Here is a 28,000-nt window from a genome sequence, read left to right as displayed (position 1 = left end):
TCAATGTCATAATAATTTTCTCTCTCCTCAAACTCCGGTTAAACCTGTGCTCCATAGCCTTCCTCCTCCTAAAACCCTCTTAAAACCCGAACAAATAAAAGCAGCGTCTTGTACTTGTATCTATAGCCGGCGCCGCCTTTGCCAGCCACCTCTCCTGTTGCTGCTATTCCGGTAAGTATCTACAATCGATTTTTTTTTTTTTGTATTTTTTTGGGGGTAAATTAGAAGCTGTATTTAAACATCAAAGTGGAACAGTTTGTACAAAGCCCAGAAGCTCAGAGTAGGGTAACACCCTACAAACAAGCGAAACAAAGCTGCCACAAGGCAAAAACAACACCGAACCCTAGGACCAAACAAGCGTGAGCTTCTTCTTCTGCATATTGCACCGGTAAGCCATGATTTATTTGTAATTTTATTGTTTCAAAGATGTAATTTTCTGAATTGTTGAACATCTTTTGTTGGGTTTTTTTGTTATCTTTGTTTTGGTGTTGTGATGTTTCAATTTTTCTGATATGATGGTTTCAAATTGTTAAATACGAAATGTGTTCTTTTGGGTTTATTTTGGTGTTTTTCATGAGAAATTCTACTTGAAATTTGTATAATCCTTGTTAATATGATTCAATTTTTTTTTTTTGACAATCACCGTTCTATCTCTCAGGACGGACGCCCCTGCTGCCTGCCTCAGGGACGCGCCTGTGCAAAGTTCCGAAGATGGATCAAATCACTGAGGTATTCCATTTAAACCACCTTCAACACAATACTTTTATTTTAACTTTAAAAACCAAAATTTGTTCCGATTTTTATTCCCTGAATTTGCCCAAAATTTAATTGCTTTTGAAACAATCGGCAACTAATATATCTGCTATGCTAATTAAGCTGAATTGTGGGTTTTTTCTTTTTAAAATTTTTGCTTTATGTAGGTGGCGACAGAGACAGTGGTGGCGGTGCATTTCGGTGTAATGACAGATGAAGAAATACAGAAGCTCAGTGTTGTGAAGATAACAAACCGGAATATATTGAATATGGTTGGGCGGCCTGAGCCGGGTGGCCTGAGTGATCCTGCTTTGGGTCCATCGGATGATCACAGTCTGTATGTCCCCTTTATATTTTTTTTAACATAATATGTTATTCTTCAATTTATCAAGTATAGGTTATTTATTTTATTAAAATCTTTTAGTATTATGTATGTTGGTGAGTTTCAAATTCAGATTATGAAATTAATCCAAGGAGTGTTCATACATGCTTTAATTGGTAATGTTATGTGGGAGTACTACGCCGAAGGTGTTACCGTATCATAATTTGCAGCTCGTCTCATACTCTTGCGGCTATCTAATTGAGCAAAAATGAACCATTTTCTGCTTCAGTTCATTTTGTGCACTATAGACTTCTGAATGGAATGAGAAACCATGGAGTAGCAAGGATTAAGATTAGGGGAATTTACAAAATGACTGGTGGGTTATGCTAGAACATTCTTCGGGTTTAATCTTTTGTGAACATGTTAAGTGTACAATATGTGACGGAGACAAGAGCTCCTCAGGTTTGCTTTAATGATGTAGAGACGATGAGATTCAATCTAGGTTGCTTTTCATTTATGTGTTTGTGCTTTGGTTGTGAAGAAGTCAAAATCACACGAGAAGGGATTTCTTAGAAGCTTGAGGAGTTGGCAACCTATCCTAATTTTAATTTTTTTATATAATACATAGTGTACTTTTCCCTTCATCCTACAATGATTGTTTCCGTTCAAGTATCTTTTGCTGCAAAGCAGTCAAGGACTGCGATTCATGAATATTGTGGTAATGTGGTTTATATGGAGAGGGTTGGTTGAATATGCATCATGGAATAAAGAAACTGTAAGTTGCCATAGATCATGTTTGACCTGGATTTATAAATTTTTATTTTGGTAAGAGTTTTATTGAACTCTTTTCTTTTTCTTGAAAGCACTTTTTCCAAATACTTCTTCTGAATATTGGTAAGGAGTTTCTTTTCCAGTTTCAAAGGTACTTAAGCGAATTAAGCTATTTCTTAATGTTTTTAGCAGTATTATAATTTATGCTATTTGGAAGTTGTGTTTTCCCTTCTCTTGTTCAACTTTTTTTCCCTTTACATAACTTCCTTTATTATCATTCCCCAATTTTCTTTGAAATTTAGTGAAGTACAATTTCTTGGTGAAAGTACTTAAACATGCCTCTTTTTGATACTCTTGTTAACGATACCATGATAAGCTCGTAAATGTCTGCTGAATATATGTCAAATAAAAGAGGCAGTAACTGTGCAATGAAACTAACTAAAGCTACGCCTTCAGTCGCATAAATGTTCTATTTTTTAAACTTAAATATTTAGGGCTCTCTTTAGATTCTTTAACAATTTCTTATGGAGTATGTAAAACAGTGTATAAAAAAAGAACGCCTCTGAGGCGATTGGGGAAGCACTTCTTTTGTTCTAGGCGAGGCGCACCTAAGGCGTATATGAGGCGCAACATAGGCAAACTTCAGTCAGTTTTAAAAAACTTGATATAGTGTGTGCTCCTTACGTCAATAAATACGAAAAATTGAAGTTAAAAAATCACTTTGTTAGACACTAAAGAACAAGCAAGTAAAGATGAAGCGAAGGAGAGAGAAAGCCTCCGGCAATGCCATATTTCCATATCGGATTCATTCCAGCAATTTCTTTTATGCGCTGCTAATAAAGAACAAGCAAGTAAAGATGAAGCAAAGGAGAGAGAAAGCCTCCGGCAATGCCATATTGCCATATCGGATTCATTCCAGCAATTTCTTTTATGCGCTGCTGCCATGACTCAATCCCTAGTCCGAAAAATATTCTCTATGTCTCGGAGATATCTCTACGTTGTCCGAGTCGTCTTTGGCCGCCTCTATTTCGGGCCGTTTCGGGAACGGGAATGCTACTAGTTTTTGTTTTCCATGCTTTGAGTTAGAGATGGATTTATCTTACTCAACAATTAGGTTTTGTGCCATTCCAAAATTTGTAGTCTTACAATTATGACATATCATGCTGTTTTTTTTCTTAGATGATATTTTTTCTGTCGGTTTCCTTCCTTCACTTGGACTTACTTTTTTTTTATAAAACCCTTGTATTAGTTCTTTTTTTTAAAACTCTGCTTTTTTTGGGAAAGGGATGCTGACATGTTTAGGCTGATCCTATTTCGTTCATTTTTCTGTTAATAAGCATTTGTTCAGTTAATTATCATATTAAGAATTGCATTTCTGTGCAGTTGCAAAACGTGTGGTCATCGAACTTTTTATTGCCCTGGGCATTTTGGTCATATCGATCTCGTGTCACTCATTTATCACCCTTTATTGTTCGATATGCTCTACCGAGTTCTACAGAATACCTGTTTGGCTTGCTACCATTTTAAGGCACCTCAAGAGGAGGTATTTTCTTTAACTGCAAATCTCGCCTTGACAAATCAACCTGCTTTCGTTTCCTTATGTTCAATATTTTTTCATTGCTAGTATTGTGTGTCCTGGTATAATTTTATGTTTCCAAATGTAGGTTGAGATGTGCATCGGTAAATTGAACCTCATAATGAAGGGTGATATTGTTGGGGCCAGAGAGTTAGGTGAGCGTCCTGATGACATTGATAACAGCCCTCCCTTGGATGAGCTTTCTGAGGGTTCCAACCATCAGCGTGGCTGGACCTCTTTTCAACTTACTGAAGCACTTTCGGTCTTGAAAAGTTTCTTGAAGAGAAGGCCTCCCAAATGTAATAATTGTAAGGCGAAGAATCCTCCCATCACTAAACCTACCTTTGGTTGGTTTCACATGGTATGTCCTCGGCTAATAAGAAGTTACAAGTTGTGATTATTTATCGCTCTTGGTTGTGTTACTAGTTTTTGTTTATCGAAGAATTTGGTGTCTGAAAATGCTAATATGGCTGTTTTATATTTTGAGTTGTTGAATAATCCATATTCTTTAACGGGAACTAACTCGTGGCGTTTATATCACAGTCCAGTTAAATAGGTTTCTTGTACTAGGGAGGTGGTTTGTGGAATGGAGATATGCTCTTTTAGTAGTCTACGAGGTTATTCGTCTCTGTTTGCTCCAATAGAAAAACAATGTATGTGAAAAATGACGCGTACTGGTTCTTGATCCTGTACATTAAAAATATCTCTTCTATATTACTCCCTCCGTCCCGGAATACTTGACCTGTTTTCCTTATCGGGCCGTCCCTTAATACTTGACCTGTTTCTAAAAATGGAAATATTCTAACAATATTATATTATTTCTCACTCCACCCCTATTAACCCACCTACCCCCAACTCCATACAAAAAATAATTAAAAATTCAACCCCTACTCTCCCCCAACCCCACCTCTTAACCCACCTCCCACTAACTACATTAAAATAATACCCCACTATCAACTACTACCTATTAAATTAAATAAGTCAATTCAAATCCCTTAAACTCTGTGCCGGTCAAACCGGGTCGAGTATTCCGGGACGGAGGGAGTACATCCTTCTCTAGATGTTGGGGATATCTGTCAACTGCTCTCATCTGTTTTTTTCCCCCTGTTGTTCCAAGCTGCAATAGATTACTCCAGTCTCTAGTCTCTAATGCTAACTACTAAGTACTTTCAAAAATCAATTTAATGAAAATATTCTAAAACTATTTTATTTTATACTTTCTGCATTTATCAAAAATGTTAAAATGACATGAAGAAAGTGGGTTTACCTTTTACAAGAGCATGTAGACAACGAATAGAAGCGAATGGAATAGTAGATTGATTCTTGGTTGCTCATCCTCTTGGGAGTACGGCTTTGATTATGTTGTGGCTGCATTAGTTTTAAATGTCATGTCCTTGTTCCCGTGTCCAAATATTGGATAGTGTTCGTGTCCCAGTTTTATGGAATTGCTGTATCTATTTTGCCAACAGGAAGAATGAGCAGAGTCCTAGTTCTGGTTTTTTCTTGGAAATTTTTCTTGAAAACACTTGCCTGTTTTACATAGTAAACAATGTCTTCGCATGTATCCCAATGTAGTATCTTTGAGTTTGTATTTCTTTCAAGGAAACTGAATTCAGCTATAGCAAATTTTATTATCAAAAAATTACCATTCGAAAACATTTGAATACTATTCCTAGGGGCCGTTTGGTTCGCACGGGGTAAAGGGAATGAAATCAAGAAAGGGAAAGAAGGGGAATGGAAAGCAAAACCCTTTGATGTAGGTTGTTGTTTGGGTAACATTTCATCAATCTTCCACATTTCTTCATTCTCTCACCATTGCTCCACCATAGTCACCCTCACTCTTTGGTCGATCACCACCTCACTACCCGTTTCCTCCGGCAAACCTCTTCGGCCACCCCTTCTCGTCGCCGTCCCTTCTCGTCGTCGTCGTCCCTTCCCTCTCAGTTCCTACCGTCGTCGAACCTTCTCTTTCTTCCGTCCCTTGTTTTCTCACCATCTCCATGGCCAAATTTGATGTTTAATTGGTCTAATTCAACCATGAAAACTTCAGATCTAGAGTTTTCATGGTTGAATTTGACCATTTAAAGCTAAGATTATAGATAAGAAAAGGTAATTTTAACTTTTAGTCTTGAATTATTTCAAAATTTTATGATTATGGGTTGGTGTGGGTGATGCGGTGGGGGTGCGATTTTCACGGTGGGGCTGCGGTTTTTGCGGTGGTGTAGTGGGTTAGATGCGGTGGGTTTTTCTGGTGCGTTGGCGGGTGTTTGGTGGTGGGTTAGATGCGGTGGTGAGTCAATGGTGGTAAGCGGCGATGGTTGGGTGGTTTTTCTGGTGGGTTGGCGGGGGTTTGGTGGTGGGTTAGATGCGGTGGTGGGTCGATGGTGGTACGCGGCGATGGTTGGGTGAGTCGATGGTGGGTGGTCGGCGGTTGTTGGTGGTCGGTCAGATGCGGTGGTTGGGTGGTGTTGCTGCGGTGTGGTGATCCACAGTGGGTGAGTTGATGGTGGTCAGGCTTGTTGAGGGTGTTAAATGGTTGGTCAACGGTAGTCAAGGTTGTTCAGGTGAAAGGGAATGGAAAACCCTTGGGGGTAGGGTATCAATCTAGAGCCTTTTGGGGGTAAGTGAAAAAGAAAATAGGGTAAAGGGAATGATAAAAAACATCAAACAAACAACAACAAAGGGAATGATTCTCATTCCCTTTCCTTAAAACCCCCAACCAAATGCCCCCTTAGCATATTTTGACACCTGGGAGGTGATAAACGTGATTAAAACACGTGCAAGTTCTGTTTCTTCATTATATAACCTAATAGATTATGGTGGATTGGTAGGTTTTGATGATTTATGCAAACTGTTTATATACAGAGATTGCGAAGTAACTAATTGTAAACCACTTTTTTTTTTGCTGTGTGTTAGATTAAACAGGGTGCTTCACGTCCTGTGGCATAGTATTTTCATATTATGTAAAATAGTCGTACTTGTGGCTAAGAAAACGTTAAAGGAGATTCGTGCATTTCACCCCCCCCCCCCCCCCCCCCCTGCGATTTAGAACTGGTTCAACCTTTGAAAATGGAACTGTTAGTTATATATTTCTTTTGCCATCTTTACCAAAATATTTTTTGTCATTTGGTACCCTTGTTGAGATTTAGTGGTAAACAGCGGAATAAAAATCTGAATTGTTGCTACTAGAAATCAGGGAAATGTTTACAGACAAAATATTTGCTGACACTCTTAACGAGGAAAAGATGTTCTTGCCGCTTAATTATGGATGCATCTACCTTTTTTATAGCCCTATCTTTTCATAAAAGCTTGTAATTTGATCACTTTGATTTATATTTATATGAGTTCACTTTTTTTAGGGTGGCTTGAATGATAACAACATAAAACAAAATATTATCAGAGGGCACAAGTTGGATGGACCTTTTGCTGAAGGAGATGATGATACGTCTATCTCCGAGGTAGAAGATGACGATGCTGGACAAAAAGCATCAAATAGGCAAAGGAAGAAAAAGGATGATTTGCAGTTAGAGTTTTCGAAGTGGAAAAAACCACGATCTCTCTTGCCAACAGAAGTATGTTCTCTTTTGGTCATTCATCATGAGGATCGGTCACATTGTGTTGCAAATATTTTCCAGATTATGTATACTTTTGTTGCAATAGGAAAAGACAAAGAGCTATTTCATGTATACCCAGATGGATATAATGTAACAAACTCGATAATCGCAGGTCAGAGGGATAGTAGAGCGTCTTTGGGAAAATGAGGCTCAATTTTGCTCGTTCATTTGTGATATTCAGCAACATCAAGGTTTTCCATCACAGAAGAAAGCAGCTTTTATGATGTTCTTCTTAAAAACTCTTCTTGTTTCTCCAACGAAGTTCCGTCCACCATCTAAGGGAGGTGAATTAGTAAGTTTCAGCTTTATTTTCTCTTTCTCTTGCATACCTCAACTAACCTCAGCACATATTGCTGCAATGTTTATCATGATCATCTCACCCGGAGAGATTCTGCTGCTTATTTTTCATGATTCATGAGCTTATTGTCTTTTTTCCAGTCTTTTTAGCTGGCTATTTACATATCTTGGTGCTTATTTTTTTTAACCAAAGAGAATGCATAAATGGTCAGATCATGCCTTTAAAATTTGTTTTTACTTGTGTGCATGTTTGTTTTGTATGAAGTGAAAAGTATACTCAAGCATCATAGAGTAACTCTATGGTGTAATAACGGATGCTGTATTTGGCTTCTTGTGTGCTGTATTTCTTCCATGTAAAGATTGCTAGTAAGGTAATAGAAAACCATGGGAACTGATATAGAAATGATTGGCTTGGGTGAGTATTAAGGATCTTAGTATGATTTGAGCTTGGAGAGCAAGGATTTGTGGTTGGATGAGGATCTTGTGAGATACTTGTATCAGATGCAAGTTATGAACTTAGTTGTGAAGGGAAAGAGTATCTGGAAAATTGTTTATTTTAATCATTTCCTTAAAGGTTATTCATTTGTAGTAGCACAACAAAGTCCTGTTGGTGGTTGAAATTGTTATAGGTGTATCAAGTTGGCTCCATAATCGTTGCAGGCCCTCATAATGTGAATTTACCATTAGAAGTCCATCTTTCAAAACCCAAGCAATTCTGATTATGGCTAGTTTGGTTCTTTCTACGTCGAGCCTTTTTTGGTTGCAAGTAAAAATCTTCCCCCCATGATCCTTGTAGAAATTGGGGTCTTCTTAAAGACGTTCTTATTTCATATTAATTGTTACGCATTAGTTTTTTTTATGTAAATGTTAGTAAAGTTTGTCTATATAAAAATATATAATCACTAATATATAATTCTCGTGAGATCTTTTTAGATTCGTCTCAATGTGTATTTTCAAAATGTTAACTCTCCATATTTTTTTGCTACAGATGTGTGATTGTAGATATTAATGGTCAAACTCTGTCAAAGTGTAACATTGGTGACAGTCAAAGTCAAACTATTGTAACTAATATGGAACGAAGGAAGTATTTACTTTTAAGATCGTAAAATCCATCAACATCTACCAGGGTTTTTATTTAATAATGGGAGTTAGATGTTGTTGATCCCTAATTTTCTAACATTTACATAAAAAACTAACGAGTTAGATGTTGTTGATCACTATTTTGAGCACAGTTCAAGTAGTATATTGCAGAATCTAGTTCTACAGAATCTTATTGACTGGTTTGTTGGTCATGGTTTCATTACTGTTGCTGGGTGCATCGTTGTAATGCTTTCACCTTGGTTGTTATGTACACACATTTTTAAACTTATGATTGTTCTTCTTTTAGGTGATGGAGCATTCTGAAACTGTTCTATTGAGCAAGATTTTGGACTCTAATATATCCTTGGCGAATGCTTATGAACAGCACGCTGAGCATAACTTTATTCTTAGTAGATGGATGAATCTTCAACAATCCGTAAATTTTCTGTTCAATAGCAAGAATGCTGCAGGTGAGTCAGCATCTTTGTTAAATCAACTTCTTGTGCGTGATTTTTGATTCATGACCATGTTGAAACATGTGACATACCTTATGCATTACCTTAGGGCCTTATCATAGAAATCCGAGTCCATGATCTTTTGGTAATAATTGTTGTCCCACTGAGAATATGTCATATATTAGGTAATGTTATACCTTGATAGTCTTAATAACTGTTATAAGAGGTGAAAAGTATTCTAATATCACCTGTATAGGGAGTTCCATATGTTCCAAATTGATCTTTTAGCTAATGGACAGGACCATTGGACTATCTTTCTCTGCATTTGTTTGTTACAACTTATGAGTCTAATGACCTATTATGAGAAGTAGATGAGTTTATTCTTTTTGGTTTCAGCTAGTTTTTTGCAGGTGCAAACCATCATTAGACTGAAGTTAACAACCTTTTCTAGTTTTATTCAGCCATCCTCACCTAAGCTCTAGTTTATAAACTTAGTTTTTAGACGCATGAGTATTATTGCGCTTGGCATAGGTGTACATTACGCATTGGAGGTGCATTTATTTGTGAAAAATCTTTAATTACTTATATAATATATTTTGCACTTAAAATACACTATTAATTTACCGTGAATCTTTTAACATTAAGAGACTGTGAGTTGGGAGAATTAGGAAAGAGGAAGGTAATTTGAACCTTCGATGCCCCTTTGTTACTTTTTTATTGACAATATTTTATCATTCCCTTACCCCACAATTCTGTTTCGATCTCCCCAACTCTGGCGTAACACCATTCTCCACTCCCCCCCTCCCCGCAGTTTTCACATCCAACCCAAGTACCCAACACCACCCCTTCCACTGCGACCGTCGCCACCAGACGCCCAATCCCACCAGTACTCACCGTCTTAACCCTACCCCACCTCCCATAACAATTCACCAGCAACCCGAAACAACCTTCACCAAGGCACCACACCATCAAAAAAACTACTCTCCTTCACACCCTACCCCTTAATTAGCCACCAGTAACACCATGAAAACCGAACCAAGAAAAATATCCCACAAAACTTCAAACCCGCCAGTTCTTTGCTATTGACAGTGAGATAAATCAATGATTTTTAGATGGCCAGATTCAACAATTGAAGCTCTAGATCTAGAGCTTCCATGTGGGAGTTTTGAGTGAGGAAGATACCAATGATACTGGTGGTGAATAATGGAGAGTGTGGTTATACTTTTTCTTTACCATATATGATGTCACCGTGACGGTGGATATTTTATTTTAATAATAGTGAACTTTTTAGATGACAGAAATGGTGGAGAACTAGAGTCGGAGGAAGAATTTTAATGGTGGGGAAATAACGCTGAAGACAATGTGCCACTACCTTCAAGAAGGGGTTGGGAGATATGAACTAGAGGGAGTAGTATTACACTTCTTCAAAATTTCTTTTGCGTGATGATACTAGGAACAATTTTATCATTTTTATTGAACTGGCTTATTTCTCTTTCAGAAAGTTCATTTGAGATTATGATGGTAACATGAGATCATTGCTAGCTTTGGCAAGAATATGGGAGGAAGTTTCAGTTGATATCTGCATTCTTGACTATACATGTGTTTAGAAAAGAATGGTAGTATCGGATTGGGTTCTCTGGTCGCAGAAATTCCTAAATAATCTTCAAGATCAACGAAATATGCATATCGGGTGGCATTTTCGTAAATATGTTGAAAATAATATTCAATCTAAAATATATTTGCTACTTCAAAATAAATATAAATAAAAGCAAATAATGTTTATTACGGAATTTAAAAGAAACTGTATACAAAGTATTTAATATCCAGAGTGTATATTTTGACAATTTATTTACGAAAATGTCACCCGATATACTTTGCTAGTAAATCTTCGCAGCCCTCCCTCCGGTCTTGGGTCATTGTGGCAGAGTAGTCTCTTGTTTCTCTTTGATGTAATACTATGAGGGGTTTGTGGTGCTGTCCTTGAATTTTAGTGATGCGTAGCTTGGTTGTCGCACGAACTTTTTTCAGTAGTTCTTCAAGAGGATTTTCGGTTTCAGCTTTCTTAGAAACAAACAATTTGTCGTAGATTGTTGGATATAACTGGCTGAAGCTGAGCATGTGTGAATGTGCCTTTTCATGTTTATGGAATAACTAGCAACAAGTTTCCATCTCAACCAGGTTATTCCGGTGGGGCTGATAAATTCCCACTTTGATCTTTGTTACAGGTCCAGGACAAAAGGATATAGCTTCTGGAATATGTCAATTACTGGAAAAAAAAGAGGGGATGTTCCGACAGAAGATGATGGGGAAACGGGTTAATTTTGCTTGTCGTTCTGTAATATCACCCGATCCTTATTTAGCTGTCAATGAGATTGGCATTCCTCCTGTTTTTGCATTGAAGTTGACCTATCCGGAGGTGAGAGTTGATCTTTTCATCAAGCTGTGTCATGTTGCCTTGACATCGTGAATATGTTGGTCTTTTCTTTATTCAAACTTATAATTGGCTTATTGATTTTTACCTATGGGCTAGCAACATGTATTCACCAGCTTATCATGCTCTTTTATTTATTTATTTATTCATTTTTATTTATATTTTTTTTATGTATATACTCCCTCCGTTCATATCCTAACAAACAATCCCACAATACATGTAAGACTATCCACAAGGACCACACTGATCTTTTACCCCAATAATAGAAAAAAGAAAACTGCATCAAAATCAACTGGTTTGGTGGCTTTTTAATGCCCATGCTAGAGAGTGCACATTGCAGTCTAAATTTCCTCCTTTTCAAACAGTCTCTCTAACCAAGCTCTTTCAATTAATGAGACGGGGTGTAATTTAGGTTATCCAAGATGGGCCAGTGTTCCATTTGACACCCTAGATCAAACTGGTTAGCCTTTAATAAATCATGTTTCCAAAGTGGTTAAAAAAAAGTTCATAATTTTGTTTCATAAGGTCTACAGTCAGATTGTACTGATACAATTGGGCTAATCTGTAATCTGTTTTTTGGCTTTTACGAGGACAACTTGTCCTCTGTTCTTGTAATTTCTGCTAGCCACTAATTTGTAAAAAATAAAACTAATTATAATAATGTAAATCCATCAAAATCAATGAAATTATTTAGCATTGTTAGCATCAAGATTACTCGTATCAAAGACTTGTTCAAACCTTAATTATGCTTACCTTTCCCTATTCTGTAACGAGCCGTAACTCCGCAAGAAAGATGAGCAGATGCCTTCACATCTCTCCTCGTGATAAAATCCATTTCTTATCTTTTCTATCCAAATCCTCTTTTATTTTGTTGGAAAATACTACGCAACTTTAGCGTACCTCCTATGACACCAGGACCAGTTTGGCCAATTCCACCAGAAAATTCGAAACGGATGCTAGGTTTATTTGGATGTACTTAGACGCTGACATTGCATACAGTATAGTGTCATTTAGATATCTTAAATTGTAGGTTTATTCTCGTTTTGTCTTTACTGCTGTGTTGGAGATGGTATCCTTTAATGGTGAGCATCATACTGTCCAGCTATCCTGTAATATTTCCTCAGCTCATTTCGGAAAAAAGGTTTCCTTTATTAGCGAACCTAACAAGGTTTTTTTTTCGTTAAATTTTTTGTTTTTTGTTTTTCTAATTGCTATTGCAAAAGTGAAATCCCCTCGTCCTGATATCACATGATTTGGTGCACCTGATAAAGACCTCTGTAGAAAGAGTGTTTCGTACAACTTGTATGTTTATGTTCATGATACAATTCCAATGGCTGTACAGCCCCGTACTAGCCTCTAACCAGCTGCATGTACTTGAATCGTTGCTGTGTTTATGCTAGTAGTTTATTTTATTAGCACACTATTATTTTCTTAATTTGTCTTTCATACTGAAAACCCGGTTACAGGAATAATGTATTGAAACTGGTCTATAGAGGCATTGATGATGACACGTAGAAACAATTTTGCGACCTGAAAACAACCCCCCCCCCCTCCCCGTGGTTTTTGCTAACTTTCTGATGATCGTTTCAAATGCTTATATTGAACAATAAGGTTGTGGTTTGTTTTATGTTGCTTGTGCAGAGAGTGACTCCATGGAATGTGACAAGCTTACGACAAGCTATTGTTAATGGGCCTGAGATTCACCCTGGGGCCACACACTATGTTGATAAGATAACTTCAAAACTACCACTTATCAGGAAGTCTCGTTTTTCTTTCGCAAGAAAATTACCTTCTTCAAGAGGAGTCACAACCCAACATGGGAAGATTTTCAGTAATGATTGTGAAGGAAAAGTTGTACTCCGTCACATACGCAATGGGGACATAGTTCTCGTGAATCGCCAGGTATAGGGAAAAAACACTTCACTGAATAATGGAACTTGTGTCTATGTTAACATACATGTTAGCTCGTGGGTTTTTATGTGTGTTTGTCTGTGGTCAAATGCCTGTAGTTCCTCCCTAGTTCTTACCACTTGTAAACAATAATTGTGAGTCAACTTGATTTTTACTATTTGCATTGGATATTACTTTTGGTTGGTTTCTCCCTCTCTCCCTCTCTGAATTCCTGGAATTAGCTAGGAAAAATAAAGGTTGTAAGTCATTTGTGTCAATGAGAAGCTATGTTTTTTTCATACATATAATGGTGTTGCTCTTAATCTCTTACCCTTCCTCTCTTCTGCTTTGTTTCTACCTTGAATCCGTGATGCAAGTCTGTGTGACAGCCCAACAGCAAAGCTAGTTCAAAGGATGGACTAGGGGTGCGCCCAAGCTGGAAAGCTAGTGCGAAGCGAGCTTGCCATACGGTTGCTGGTGGACATGTCTCACCCACTGCAGTTAGACTGTCACAGACTTCCCATCCTTAGTTATAATGTGACATGGTTTTCACTTCTTGAGATGCATGAATTTAAGGTGCGCATCTCAGATGATTAAAGACAGTTTACGGATAAAATAATTTCTTCTAATTTAATCAAATGAGCTTATCTTGAATCAAACATGATAAAGGAGAACTAAAAGGGGGAGCTGACTGTTCTGGTGTGGCATGGAGTGCCTCATCATCTGATGAATTTCTAGGTGTGCACTAGGTCCTTCCCCCAAGCCTAAAAGCTTCTGGAAAAGAATGTAGAGAAATTATGAAGGGAGGAGACTTGGCCTTGGTAATGACATGCAATAGACTTTAGATTACGTTTGAAGTATATGTTTGTTTTATCCATTGGGAAACTTGATAACATGGAACTGAAGTTAATGGTCTGAACTCATTGGAGGTCAAATATTGACCGAACTGCTATCACCATGGAGTAATGCATTTCACGGCCAGACTTTCTAATCATTTGTTCTAATGACAAATTTGTATCTGCACCATAAGTTTTGTATGAATTGCCTCTTTTGTCTTGAAATACTTGTAGTTCTGTTTTTGCTTTTCTATATTACTAATATAATTATGTAGGTATTTTTTATAAAAGAAAGCAAGAAAGAAACACCGGATAGACGTGCAAGACTGTATATTTGGTTTTGAATTTATCAGTTGACCTCCCCCCCCCCCCCCCCCCTTTGTCCCGTCTCTCTGGAAAAAAGAAGATATGGATGTGTTTACTACTGTCTTTGTGGTTTTCTGTCCCTCTGATACCTTTTGTGTTTTTCAGCCGACACTCCATAAACCAAGTATAATTGCACTTAAGGTTCGGGTCTTGCCTGGAGAGAAGACTATTCGTTTTCATTATGCCAACTGCGAGTATGTTTTTATCTCTGCAATATCTCATTGTTGTAATGTAATTCTGCAAGGCTCTTGATGCTCATTCTTGTCACCACTGTTTTCATCCAGCTCCTTCAATGCTGATTTTGACGGTGATGAGATAAATGTTCACTTTCCACAAGATGAGATATCTCGGGCTGAAGGTTACAACATTGTCAATGCTAATAACCAGTATATAGTTCCTACTCGTGGTGATCCTAAACGAGCCTTAATTCAGGTTCTAATATAAATGATGGTCAATATAATTCAGCGTTCTTTACCTAAATCAGTCTTAAATATTTTATGATTCTCATATGTCCGAATTTGTGAATAGGATCACATTGTAGGTGCTGTACTTCTCACCAAGAGGGATACTTTTCTTACCTTGGAAGAATTTAATGAACTTCTTTATATGTCTGGTGTTGGTTCGTACGGGGCATCCTCGTTCAATGCCAATTCTGGCAAGAAAATATCTGTAGTGGATGCAGAATATGTCATCCAGGCTTATCCACCAGCTATAGTTAGACCTAAAAGGCTTTGGACAGGGAAGCAGGTCTGATTCACCCTTACTATGTTTTTTTGTTGTACTATACCAGTCATTTGTATTTCTTCGTTTAGAGCTCTGATCTTCTGAATAAATCTTGACAGTCTAATTTCTCCTGTGTAGGTTATAACTGCCATCTTGAATCACATAACGAGAGATTCTTTACCATTTACTGCTAAAAAACGTGCTAAAATTGCTCGAGAATATTTTGGGAAGGATGAATCAAAGAGCAAGAATGTTGAAATTCTTAGTACAGCTGACGAGGTTTCTCAAAAGAAGAAGAAGAAAAGTCGGACCTCTAAGAAGGAGGTTGTTGGAGATTCGGCAAAAAGCATTCGAAAAGATTCTGAAGAAAAGATTGAAAGTGGGATGGAAAAGAGGATGAAGGGGAACTCCAGTCACAGCATTGATGAAGATATTGTATTTGTTTACAAGAATGAGCTGGTTCAAGGAATTATTGACAAGGAGCAGTTTGGCAAGTATGGTTTAGTTCATACTGTGCAAGAGATGTATGGTGCTAATGCTGCAGGAAACCTACTTTCTGTTTTGAGTCGTGTGTTGACTGCTTTTCTACAGGTCGGTGTTCAGCCTTCTTAGTGGTCCAATGGCTCACTTATGCAGAATGATTTGTTTATATTTCAATTCTCATATCTTTCTTTTGCTGTAGATGCATGGTTTTACTTGTGGAGTCCAAGATCTTCTCATGGAACAACCTTATGACATCAAGCGAAGAAGCTTGCTTGATGTTTGCCTTAATTGTGGTGAAGAAGTTCACCAACAATTCATTGGTCATGAGAAAAAACATTTAGGTATGTGATGGTTCTTTATTGAAAAATTCTAGTCCTGATAAACTTGACGAGTGTTTGTAGCTTATGTATTGGTTTATACTATCTCCATTCAAATTAACCATGATTATCACTATGCCCTAACTTCAAACTATTTAGGATTTAACATGATTTCGACAAAATTCCTTTATGATAGGTATATTCTTGCAATCACTCGAGTTGAGTAGGACTATGTTAGGTGATCCAATCATAATATGATTTATACAAGGAAATGTGAGTAATGTGACGAGTTTTTCCAAACATCCCAAACAATTGATGGGAAGTCAGTGGTTATAGCATGGTGGGGAGGGATAAGTACGGGTTTGGCACGATTATTAAGAGAGTAGGGGTGGGGTGTAGTATAGGATGCATTGTAACTTTTTTTGAACTTATTGTGCCCATTATTTCAATGTGCATTTTTTTGTTGAAAAAGAAATTTAGCTTCATCCTATGGAATACTCCCTCTGTCCCAATTTATAGTGCCCCTTATCATGGCACTTTGTTTTTGGTAAAGTTTTGGAGTGTGGTTATCAAATATTATTTTATTGAAAGAGTAGGTAGAATGAAAGATAGTGGGATTAATTCAATGAGAGAGAAGGTGTGGGACCTTAGGTTTCAGTAGTTGAAGAGAGAAGTAATAAAATATTATTGGGTCCTTGCCAAAAATAAAAGGGGCAAACTAAATTGGGACAAATGTAAAAGGAAATGAGGCACTCTAAATTGGGATGGAGGGAGCACAAGTTAGTAACTGCTAAAGTTTTAATTCCCTATGCATACCAAGTACCTCTGTTCATTATGGTTCTTTACACTTTTCCCGTAAGGCCGTTCCTTTTTTCCTTTGCACTTCTTCTTTGTTCAACTTTACTGTTTTGTCCTCCCCTGACCCCACAAACCCAGCTTGAGTCACCATTCATTAGTTGGCTTAATTTCATGGTTTTTTTTTCCACTTGTTGCCTCCACCTTTTCATTCTTTCTCTTTTTTCCTTAATTCTTTAGTAAATATTAATTGTTTACAACATTTATGGATGTATGTGGTACTTGTCAACTTTTGTGAAAATCTACCATATTTTAAACAACTCATGTTCAGGTTTATTTATTACCAATTTACCACTACCAATTAAGGAATCCTTCATAGCATTCCATTTGTGGGGCCCACATCTTCCCATTAATTTAACTAGCTTCTTTGCATGGATATTTCTCAAAATTCTTGAAAATTAAGAATCCAAGCAGCAAATTGGATAAAGTTTGGCTTGAAATTGTGTTTAACTAAACCAACAACCGGTAAGTATCCCAATATTTGTTGGGATTGGTTACGGGTTGGGTTTAGGTTTGTCCAAACTTTTTGAGATAATTTTGAATTGAAATGTTGGATTCTCCACATAAGGGTATTAAGTTGGACAGGGAGTAAATGAGTAATTGGTCAACAAGTAATTGAGGGGCAGATTAGTTAATCTCCGAGAAGAAAATGGATGGAAGAGCAAAGATACTAGTAAAAAATATGGAAGTTCTGTTTTTCACATAAAATAAAAAATTGAAAAATCTTTAAAGGTAGTTTTTCACAAAAGCCGACAAATAAAAGTTCAGTGGTTCACTAAAATTCCTACCAAGAACTTCTATAATGTTTTATTTTTATGAATGATGTCCCCAAGCACCTAGCCCTTGGTTTTCGAATTTACCCTGTTGACGTTTGGATCCATACCAGAGTTCGAGCATTATATTCAAAGATACAATATTTTGAAATATTCAATTCAACTTTTATTGCCGTGACTGTTTTTCCACAACTTTCCTCCACTAATTGGAAAACTATGCATAAGGCATATCGTTGATCCAAGGCAAGCATGACAAATCTGATTTCGTTGTCAAATCATATACGAAGTAGGTCAATCTGATGTTTGTTATCGCATTACAATATGTTATGTTTACAGCCACTTACAATTTATTTTTTATCACCGGTGAATATCATAAAGGATGGCTTTTGAGACTTCCATATTTGTGATAGTAATCTGGAATTCTCAAATATGTTATTTTATGCTGTTTGCTGCTGGGTTTATGGGTTTGTCAGATAGTCAGATGAATTAACATAAACCAAGTGTTTAAAAAGCCTCAGCCTTTTTAGTTTCAATATCTCTATGGATTTGTTCCTCTGCCTCGTATCTCGTTAAAATGCATCAAGTTGGGTATGTGTGGACAAGTTACTGAGCAAATACTCACATGAAAGGTTATCATCATTTTTTATTTGATGCATTTCTGTCTGGTGCAGACTGCCCTTATGTAGATTTCTTAGATATTAATGTCTTATTATGTATCATTCATCTCCCTTGGCATCACTTATGTAGTATCCAAGTAATGAACTTTACTATGGTAATGAGGATTTGTGTTCTTGATCTTATTGGCTGGTTATCCTAGTTTAGTATGTAAATGTATGCCCTATCTCTTTTCCATGTCTTCAAAACGTCCCTTTTGTATATGGAAAGCTAGACATGGATTATTGTTATTCAGTATGTCTTGATTCCGTAGTGTTGACTATCTACTAGCAAATTTTCTGTCAATTCGTCTTGTTACACCTACTTTTTCGATCTCGTTTCTAGTTATTTCATTCTATGTCTTCCCATTATGTCCTTCCAGACTTTTTGGGAATGCAAATAGAAATCGAGAAAGCAATTCGGCGTAATGGAGAATCTGGAATTGCACTTCTTGATGGGATGATGAGAAGCAAGCTTAATACACTTAGCTCAAAGGTGACTAAGCTGTTCCCCGAAGGTCTAATCAAGCCTTTTCGGAAGAACTGCCTATCTCTCATGACACTTTCCGGAGCTAAAGGTGGCACAGTAAGTTGCTGACTTTCTTGATAAGCTTCAGTTTAAGGTTCTTTTGCTTAGACATTCTTCTTTGTCAAATAAATATGAGTTGTAAAAACTTGTTGCACTTTCAAGGCACAAAGCATCCCTAGAGGACAGGGTATGGTTTGCAAGCCAAAGGCACAGGCATCACGTATGTGAAGCCTATGCTTAGAGAGTTATAGATTGTTTTTAAATTTTGACTGATCTTACACATTGATTGCTAAAGAACTAGCACAATAATTGTTACATGAAATACATAATTGCATTAGAATCTGGAAAATACATAATTGCATTGCTATCTGGGTGTCTATGTTTGGGGTATTGTGGTAGACTAGTAGCTATATATAGTTTCATTATTTTTTATTAGAAGAAAGATAATGGTGACGCTGTGTATTAGGCCCGGAACATTTTAATAGGATGATGCATTGTTTATTCTCTTCATATACCTCTTAAATGCTTCTTATTCTGTGAGTACTCGTAGATTCTCAAAGACTGCTGGTTTTCATTTGCTACAGTTGGTCTCTATGTCATATTTTTCCTGACTTATATTCTTTGTCCCTTACTTTTGGCAGTTCAACTTCCAACAAATTTCTCTCTTGCTGGGTCAACAAGAGTTGGAAGGGAAGCGTGTACCTCGAATGGTCTCTGGAAAGACATTACCATGCTTTGTCCCTTGGGACTGTTCAGCTCGAGCTGGAGGATTTATCAGTGATCGTTATCTCACTGGCCTTCGTCCCCAAGAATTTTATTTCCATTGCATGGCTGGTCGTGAAGGGTAATCTTGGTTCTCTCCTTATTTCTCAGAATTTCACTCTAATTAGGAAATAACCCTCTCCCCATTCCTTTTCCCCTCCCAAAAAATATCTCTCATGTGGAACTCCATTGTAACTTTTATACGATTCTTTCAAATATCTTAATTTGCTCTGTTTTTTCCGGAGAATATCAGCCAGGACATAAGTTAGCCAAGGAAAAGTTGCACTTTTGTTTAGTAATTTTTTTTTAAAGGCTTTGAAGCTCTTAATCCATTCTTTATCATTTTCCTTAACCTTCAGACTTGAATCTTTCCTTGCAGGAATGATGAGATCTTGACTGATATTCTCTGGAAAAACAGAGCATTAGCAGGATAATCGTCCTCTCTTTCCTCGTACTAGATCATATAATTTACTGAGTTTGATTTCTTTGAGTTGGAAGTAACACATTCAGCTCCTATAACCTGCTAGGAACCCTTTTTCCGTTTAGATAATTCCACTGTATTTGTTTTCTGACCTTCATCTTAGAATGGACAGGTTAGCACATTTTCTTGTATATGTAACTGAGGGGTCTGGATGGGTGTATTATAGGAGACATTGATGACATAGTTTGAACTTTTTTTTTATAGCAGAATGTGACTCTTTTATTGATAAAAAAATGTGCTTCCTCTGTTCACAGGTTAGTTGATACAGCTGTCAAAACATCTCGTAGTGGATACCTACAAAGGTGCTTGATAAAAAATCTGGAGTGCCTCACTGTTCAATATGACTACACAGTTCGTGATGCAGATGGTTCAATTGTCCAGTTTCGCTATGGAGAAGATGGGGTTGATGTTCATCAGAAGAATTATATGCAAGAATTTGAAGCATTAGCATTGGTTAGACTGCGATCTTGTCCTACAATATAATGAAAGCTTACCTTTAAAAATCTACGTTACACTGATTGCTAATTTGATGTTTAATTTCTCTTCCAGAATCAATCACTGATAGTGAGCAAAAGTCCTCTAAGTCATACCAATGATGCATGTTTATCCACGTATGTTGAAGAAGATAATGAAGTTCCAAATCAACTTGCCAAGGAAGCTAAGGAATTCTTTTATAATCATGCACTTGCAACGGATTTTCAACGTACACAACCAAAAGGTCATTTGAATTTTTCGAAATTGGTTAAGAACAAATATTACAAGAGTCTTGCCCAGCCTGGGGAGCCTGTTGGTATTATTGCAGCTCAATCAGTTGGGGAACCATCTACACAAATGACGTGAGTTCTTTTTTCTTCCACATATTGGGTGCATGTTTGGAAATTTTGGTTGCAGTGCAGCAAAAAAGAAACAGTTAATGTGTGGCTTAAAAGTTGTGTTGCATTTATGTTCAAGTTAGTTGATGAAGCAGATGTTCAAATTCACAAGATAAAAGATAAGCTAATACGAAGTATATAAAATGAATAATCGGTAGTACTCTAGTTAGCCCTTGACAAGCAGTTTGTATTCCCAACATGCACTTAACGCAACAGTAGGTAAGATGAAATTGTATTTATTTATATAAAGGAATGTTGATGCCCCAATGGACTTGCAATTCAACCTCTGAAGAGGAAGGAAGCCTGTTCCAAGAAAATTCCTATTATCTTTCAGAACAGTTTGATGAGAGACTAGACTTTCTTAAATAAATCTACCCTCAAAACTTCTTAGATTAGTGATATGGAGCTGAAATTTCTAGTCTAGGTAATATCGATATTTGGAAACATTATCAATGCCGACCATGACTATAAAACTCAAAATTTAGTTGGATTATACTGTTATTGAACCACAAGAATTCTGAATGGAAATATGCATGTTCTTTGATTACTGCTTAGTTCGTCATAAGATGACAGCCAAAAGATTTTTATCTGAAAAACGACTTGCCTTAGGTCTTTGATCTATGTAAGCTTTTGTAAGGTTGGATTTCCACATTTGTATCATTTGAGCCTTTTATCTAGGCCTGCTCTAGGCTCCAGATATTAAACTTGAAAGCTAATTATGGGCAAAGCATATTTTATAATCCAAACATGTTATTGCTTAATTATGCGTAACACCTTCTTCTTTGTTTAGGAGCCTTCTAATGCACCTTTTGGACGTGTGATTATATATTGCAGATTGAATACATTCCATCACGCTGGTCGGGGAGAAATGAATGTGACGCTGGGAATTCCACGTTTGCAGGAAATATTAATGACTGCATCAAAAGCCATTAAGACTCCAACTATGACCTGCCCTTTGCTAAAGTGCAAGGCAAAGTAAGTTCAATTTTCCTTTTCTTTTACTTTGATTACAGTTCACTATTATGCACTTGTGGAAACTTAGAGACAAGATTGTACGCGGCATGGATGTGTAAAATTACAGTTCCCAACCAGAGCAAAGCCGGAAAAAGGAGGGAGGTGGGAAGTTGAAGAACTAACATATATATTAATTGGAGTGATTTAAGAACTTTTTAGCCCGTTGCAATTTAATTGTTAGATGGAGTAGGATTCTTTTATATAAATGTAGGGAAGTTCTCAGTTTTAGCCCTATATTTTTGCACTTCACATTTGGTAGCCAATTTTTTTGGGAGTAATTAATGGAAAGTGTCTTGAGGATTTACGATTAAAAAAACTGAGTTTTGGTTACTGTAATTAAGCATAAGGTGCGTCTGGTTCCCCTAATAAAAGAGAGAAACAACACTCAGCCATTTTCCAGATTCCTACTCAAAACAATCCGCCGTTCTTACTAATTTTCCACTTGCGTCTGTGAACCTAAAGTTGAATGTCTCATCACACCCTTACCACCATTAACGCTGAGCATCTCCACCACTGTCACCCAACATCCAGAAGTGTCTCCTTGTTGCTTGTCACTTTTAGAAGAAAATGAGTTGGATTCGGACCAATGGTGGTTTCAAATTGGTTGGAGGTTTCAGTTTTAAAACCATAGCGATCAAAATCGTCCACCAGAATTGAATTTTTCTCCTCCGTTATGCTCGGAAGTGCTGTTAGCGCGATTCTTTCTCTCTCAGTCTCCTGCTTTTACATAGTATTTGTTGGTCGTTCTATATCTCTCTCTCTATCTATTTTCAAGGAGATTGGTTGGGTGATGGGAAGTTTTCTATGTTTGGCGGGGTAGTAAGATTATTCCGTACGAACATGGTGTTAGCGCGAATCGTTCTTTCACAGTCTCCTGCTTTTGCATAGTGTCCGTTGGTTGTTCTGTATCTCTCTCTCTCTATCTATCTTTTCAAGGAGATTGGTTGGTTGATGGGATTTTTTCTATGTTTGGTGGGGTAAGAACATGGTGTTAGCGCGGTTCGTTCTCTCTGTCTCTTGCTTTGACATGGTTTTCGTTGGTCGTTCTATATCTCTTTCACTCTATCTATTTTCAAGGAGGTTGGGTGGGTGATGGGATTTTTCTATGTTTGGCGGGTTAGCAACTAGTGGATTTCACGGTTTGTTGTTTGGAGTGTGGATTTAAGCTTGGTCTACTTATTGCCTATAATGTTGTAATTTTGGTTTACTACATTCTTTATTTCCAGAAGTTCTGCTGATTGACATGTTTGACATTTCCAGGGATGATGCAGAGCAGCTTGCTGCAAAGTTGAAGAGGATTAAAATTGCCGATTTAATAGAAAAAATGGAAGTTAGTGTTGTGCCGTTTGCCATTAAGAAGCATGAAATCTGCAGTATTTACAAGCTTAAAATAAAGCTCTACGATCCTGAACTTTATCCTCCTCACACTGATATAACATTGGAAGACTGTCACAATACCTTGATACACGATTATATGAGAGAAATGGAAGCAGCACTGAAAAGTCATTTGCTTTTGCTTTCTAGAATATGTGGTATCAAATCTGACTCCCAGCCAAAAGATTCTGATGAAATGGATGAAGCTGGCTTTGGGAGCAAGTCACAGACAGAAGGAGATGATGATGGTGGTGATGATGATGACGAGGACGATGAAGAAGGGGGAGATCAATCTTCGAAGACTCGTAAAAGGAAAGAGCAAACTACAGATGAGGTTGATTATGAGGGCGACTCTGAAGATGAGGTTGAGGAAGGGAATCACGTATCTGAACGTGAGAATGAGGTAGAACTGGGTGAGGATAAGGACGAAGATGAGGATGAAGATGAAGATGGAAAAGAAAGTCTGGAGCAACCGTCTGGCCCTGATTCACAAGAACAAAAGGAGAAACCAGAAACTAGACAAAGAAAAACATCAGATGACGATAAAGCAATTTATGTTAATTGTGATGAACTATATTTTGAAGTTCATTTCAAGTTATCTGGTGAATCGCACATCTTGATGGCACAGGTATGCTGGTATTACAAAAATGTTTATTTCCGTAGATTTTCATTATCTAGTCCTAGTAAGTTATTTATGGTTGTGTTTACATGACCACTTCTTTTAAACATAGCTGCTCTTTAAATTAGTACCTTAATGATTCTGCATTGGAGATAAACTTCATTGATTGTATCTGATGAAGATTAGTTTAATATTGGGTCAAAGTCAATTTAAAGGGGATTACTGTCGATTTAAAGGCTAATTATTAGCTTGCATTTTGCAGTCTATGTCTTCAGTTCAACAATAAAACTAACATAACCAACTTTACTATTTTCCCATCCCTACGAGAATACACATTTTAGAGTTTACTTTCTTCTATAACATATTTCACTTTACTTATGGGTTGATGTAATGATACAGATTGCTGAGAAGACAGCTAAGAAAGTTTATGTAAAGACTGCCGGCAAAATTGAGCAATGTAAAGTGGTGGAGCTTCATTTGGATGATTCCGGAAAGGGAGGGATCCCGATGCTTAGAAAAGGTAAAGAATCTCGTGCTGCTCTCCAAACTGCTGGTGTAGATTTTGCTGCGTTTTGGAATATGCAAGATGAGCTTGATGTAAAGCTCATTAGTTCAAATGACGTTTATGCAATGCTTAGTACTTATGGGGTTGAAGCTGCTAGAGCTACCATTATAACAGAGATCTTCACAGTTTTTGGGCATTACGGAGTTACAGTAGACATGCGACACTTAACCTTGATAGCTGATTACATGACACATACGGGGTCATATAGGGCGTTGAGCAGAAGTGGTGGCATAATTGAGTCGATTTCTCCGTTTAGCAAGATGTCTTATGAAACTGCTTCTAAGTTCCTTACATATGCAGCAGCTCATGGAGAAGTTGACAACTTAGAGACTCCTTCTGCTAGGATTTGTCTTGGCTTGCCTGCTAAAGTTGGTACTGGTTGTTTCGATTTGATGCATGATTTTGACGTGTAATCTAGTTAGTAAATTATGGAATAGGCAGTCGCAATTTGAATCCGCTCTTTGGATGTAATTGAGTGTGCGATATTCATGAATGTCTTTTTGGTTCAATTATATTCAAGTATTTGTAGGTTACGTATCTAATTTCTGTGTTTTTGCCTTTTTGGTTAATTATTAGAAAGGAACCTATGTCTTGGGTCATAAAATCTAAGGCTCATCACAAATGCTTCCTCTTTTCATTCTTAGGTGTAGTAATTTAAATTTGTTAGAAAAAACCTTTTATAAGCCCGATTTTGTGAGAAATGACCTTTTGTAAGCAAAATGGCAAATTTGGGACCTTAATGAACTTTTTTGTTGTTGACTGAGACCTTTGGTCGGAAAATGGACATTGACCACATTTTTCCGGCGTTGACTCTGTCACGTGACCGACACGTGACCAAAAAAATAGAAACTTTTTAATTTTAAATTCTTTTCTCATCTTCCCCTCCAATTCTGAACCCCCTATTATTAACCCCAAAAAATAAAACCCTCCAATATCTCTCTCTTGACTCGAGTTCTTTGTTCTTCTCCAAACCTTCAATGGCTGCCATAAACAACCTTTAACAATTTAATTTGCTGCTATCCATTGTAATTTGTATCGGTTCGCATCAGATATGATGAATAGTTCTCTCAATTTTTTCCCCATTCTTCTAATTTGTGTGAATTTGCTTCATGTGACATATGAATAAAGGGATAACACACAAAAATAAGAGCAAAAACCCCTTTTTATTTCTTGCAATTTCCCAAAACTCCATTCAAAAATTTGTGTTAGTGCCAAAATCTTCAATATTTGGGAAATCAATCTCCTTCAAATTAATCCAATATGTGCTTTGGAAAGTTTTTAATTAGCATCGGCATAAAACAATCAACGACAAAAATAAAGAAACCCAGAAAAATGCGACAATTTCATCAATCCTCCCATGGCATATCTTCCTTCAACACTCTTCTTCATCTTCTTCAAAGCCCGAGTTTTCGTTGTAAAATCTGGTTCAATTGCAATATTTGAGCAATGGGTTTGGTCTAAAGTTGAATAATAGAGTCTCAACAAATCTGCTATTGTTGAAGGATGTTTCGGCTGAAGAAAGATCTTCTTCATCAACTGCATAATCTTATTAAAACTAAGATCGAGAGTGGAAGAGTTTTTTCTTTCTTTTTTCTTAATAAATAAATAAAAGGGGTATGTGGGAATTGGAGATGAAAAGGGAGAAAAAAAATAAAAAAAATCTGTTTTTTAGTTCACGTGCCGGAAACGTGATGAAGTCAACCCCGGAAAAATGTGGTCAATGTCATTTTCCGACCAAAGGTCTCAGTCAACAACAAAAATGTTAATCCACTTTGTGTATAAAAGTTCCTTTCTTACAAAGTCTAACTTATATAAGGTCCATTTTTACAAATTTTCCTTTTTTCATGTTTGTTGGTTCAAGACTTTAATCATTATTTTTTTCTATTCAATTATTGATAAGTAAAATTATAGTTAATGTTCTGAAAATATACATTGCTATGAATCTATTAACATTTAGCATGACTATATATTGTGTTACATATAACTAAATATTGTCATAGAGTAGTTTATGGGCGTGTTCTGCGGTAGCGTTTGAGGTAACTGGTAGCGTTTTGACTTAATGAAGAAGCTACTTGTAAAATTTGTAAGTGTTAGGGAAGGTAGCGGTTAGCGGTAGAGGTAGCGTTTGGGTAGCTTTTGTCAAACGTTAAAATTAATAGCTTTTAAGGTAGCGGGTAACTTTTGACAAATTTATGGTGAAGTTTTAAACAATATTATTCCTTTTATTTTATTTTAAAATATCAACCGCTACTTTTACCGAAAACATATATTAGTTAGCCGCTATTTTAACAGATAACCGTTACCTGCTACTATTCACCGCTACTCACTAGCTGCTACTCAATCGTTGCCCGATACTGCTAATTTTGCCGAACATAGCATGTGAATAGCGTAAAAGTTAAACCGTTGTAATTACATGTATAAGCTTTTGTGCTTTGAGAACTCTTCAAGGAAAGTTGTTTCTCAATATTAAAGAAAATTTGCTAAAATACAACTCTAAAACTTCCTACTTTACACGTTATAACCTCGTTCTTTTCGTTTTCTGAATTACAAAAGTAAAAATTAATCTCACAATTTAAATTGCAATCCCGAGTCAAACTCCTCATTCATCTATCTCTCTCTCAACCTCTAGTCTCCATTAGCGAATTTCGAAGGTGCTTCAATCAATATGTATCGGTAGAAAGCCCTATCTTTTTAATTTGTTTGTTTCTTTGGTTATAATAATGCTTCTACCTTGTGCGAGGAGCTTTTCTTCCTCGAAGGATAGAATTTTTCTTTTCCTGGAGAATTTTTCTTAGGTTAGAGGGTCTTGGATTTTGGTGTACGAGGGAAGACTATTATTTATTTTTGCAGGAGAAATTAATTTGTCGATGAAGATTTGTATGGTGTCGCAGCAGATGTCAGTTCTACGTCTACAGTCAATTGAATGATCATAGTTTTGCAGCAAAATTTTTAATTTATTCGATTGGTTATGTATAAGATCTTACAAGCACAAGGTGTACAATAAACCAGGATAACGTTTATCCATTTTTTTGTAACGATATGTTGAATAATTTTTATGTCATTGTAGACACTGTGTATTACTATTAAATTAAATTAATTAATTTGGACCAAAATCATATTATAATCCATTTTTAATTATTTAAGCCCACCTAAACTAAATACCCAAATCAATCAAATACAATTTGAGTCATAAACATTTGGGCTAGTCCATGTTATTAGTCCAAAACAAACAAATCAAGTGGACCAGGTTAAAGACTCTCAAGTCACAAAATGGGCCCGAGCCCAAACCTATCAAGTCCAGTAAAGGAGTCTCTATCTCCTATAAATACTACTCTTCTAATTCAGTAGCGGGGATCAGAAATTCATTATTCTCAGGAGCTCATATAATTCTCTCGGAATTCTCTCTGAAAAGTAGTCAACAAGCACATCAAATTTGTGCCGATTGTTCAGATACACTCAAACGCGTTTGAACGATACTAAAGCTTTATAAGCTCTCATTCGAGTGCACTCAAACAAAACCTTCAAATTCAGGTTGACGTCAACAAACGTCACCCTACACTCAAACTCAAGTCGACGCCATCAGTCGACT

At 36.8% G+C, this 28,000-nt stretch overlaps 1 protein-coding gene across 1 annotated transcript; it reads left to right on the top strand.

Moving 5' to 3' along the window:
• Positions 1-12: 12 nt before the first annotated feature.
• Positions 13-24,953, top strand: LOC110793948 (DNA-directed RNA polymerase I subunit 1). Its single transcript, XM_021998884.2, has 23 exons — positions 13-171; positions 256-388; positions 659-729; positions 921-1,090; positions 3,230-3,389; positions 3,511-3,783; positions 6,782-6,994; positions 7,149-7,328; positions 8,721-8,883; positions 11,094-11,284; positions 12,941-13,201; positions 14,497-14,585; positions 14,676-14,823; positions 14,920-15,138; positions 15,253-15,705; positions 15,797-15,938; positions 18,579-18,781; positions 19,366-19,568; positions 20,222-20,420; positions 20,517-20,803; positions 21,674-21,814; positions 23,114-23,855; positions 24,246-24,953. Exons 3-23 carry the CDS (start codon positions 712-714, stop codon positions 24,822-24,824), a joined length of 5,034 nt encoding a protein of 1,677 aa, XP_021854576.1. The 5' UTR covers positions 13-171; positions 256-388; positions 659-711; the 3' UTR covers positions 24,825-24,953.
• The last annotated feature ends 3,047 nt before the right edge of the window (positions 24,954-28,000 follow it).

This window comes from Spinacia oleracea, chromosome 1 (genome assembly GCF_020520425.1).
Source record: "Spinacia oleracea cultivar Varoflay chromosome 1, BTI_SOV_V1, whole genome shotgun sequence".
Classification (NCBI taxonomy): domain Eukaryota; kingdom Viridiplantae; phylum Streptophyta; class Magnoliopsida; order Caryophyllales; family Amaranthaceae; genus Spinacia; species Spinacia oleracea.
The sequence above is the reverse complement of the archived record's forward strand: the minus strand, read 5'-3'. Positions and strand labels throughout refer to the sequence as shown.

Coding starts and splice junctions, on each gene's coding strand:
- LOC110793948 (XM_021998884.2), top strand. Junction 7,329..8,720: donor CATCTAAGGGAGGTGAATTA/GTAAGTTTCAGC, acceptor TTCTTCTTTTAG/GTGATGGAGCATTCTGAAAC. Junction 21,815..23,113: donor TTGCTAAAGTGCAAGGCAAA/GTAAGTTCAATT, acceptor TGACATTTCCAG/GGATGATGCAGAGCAGCTTG.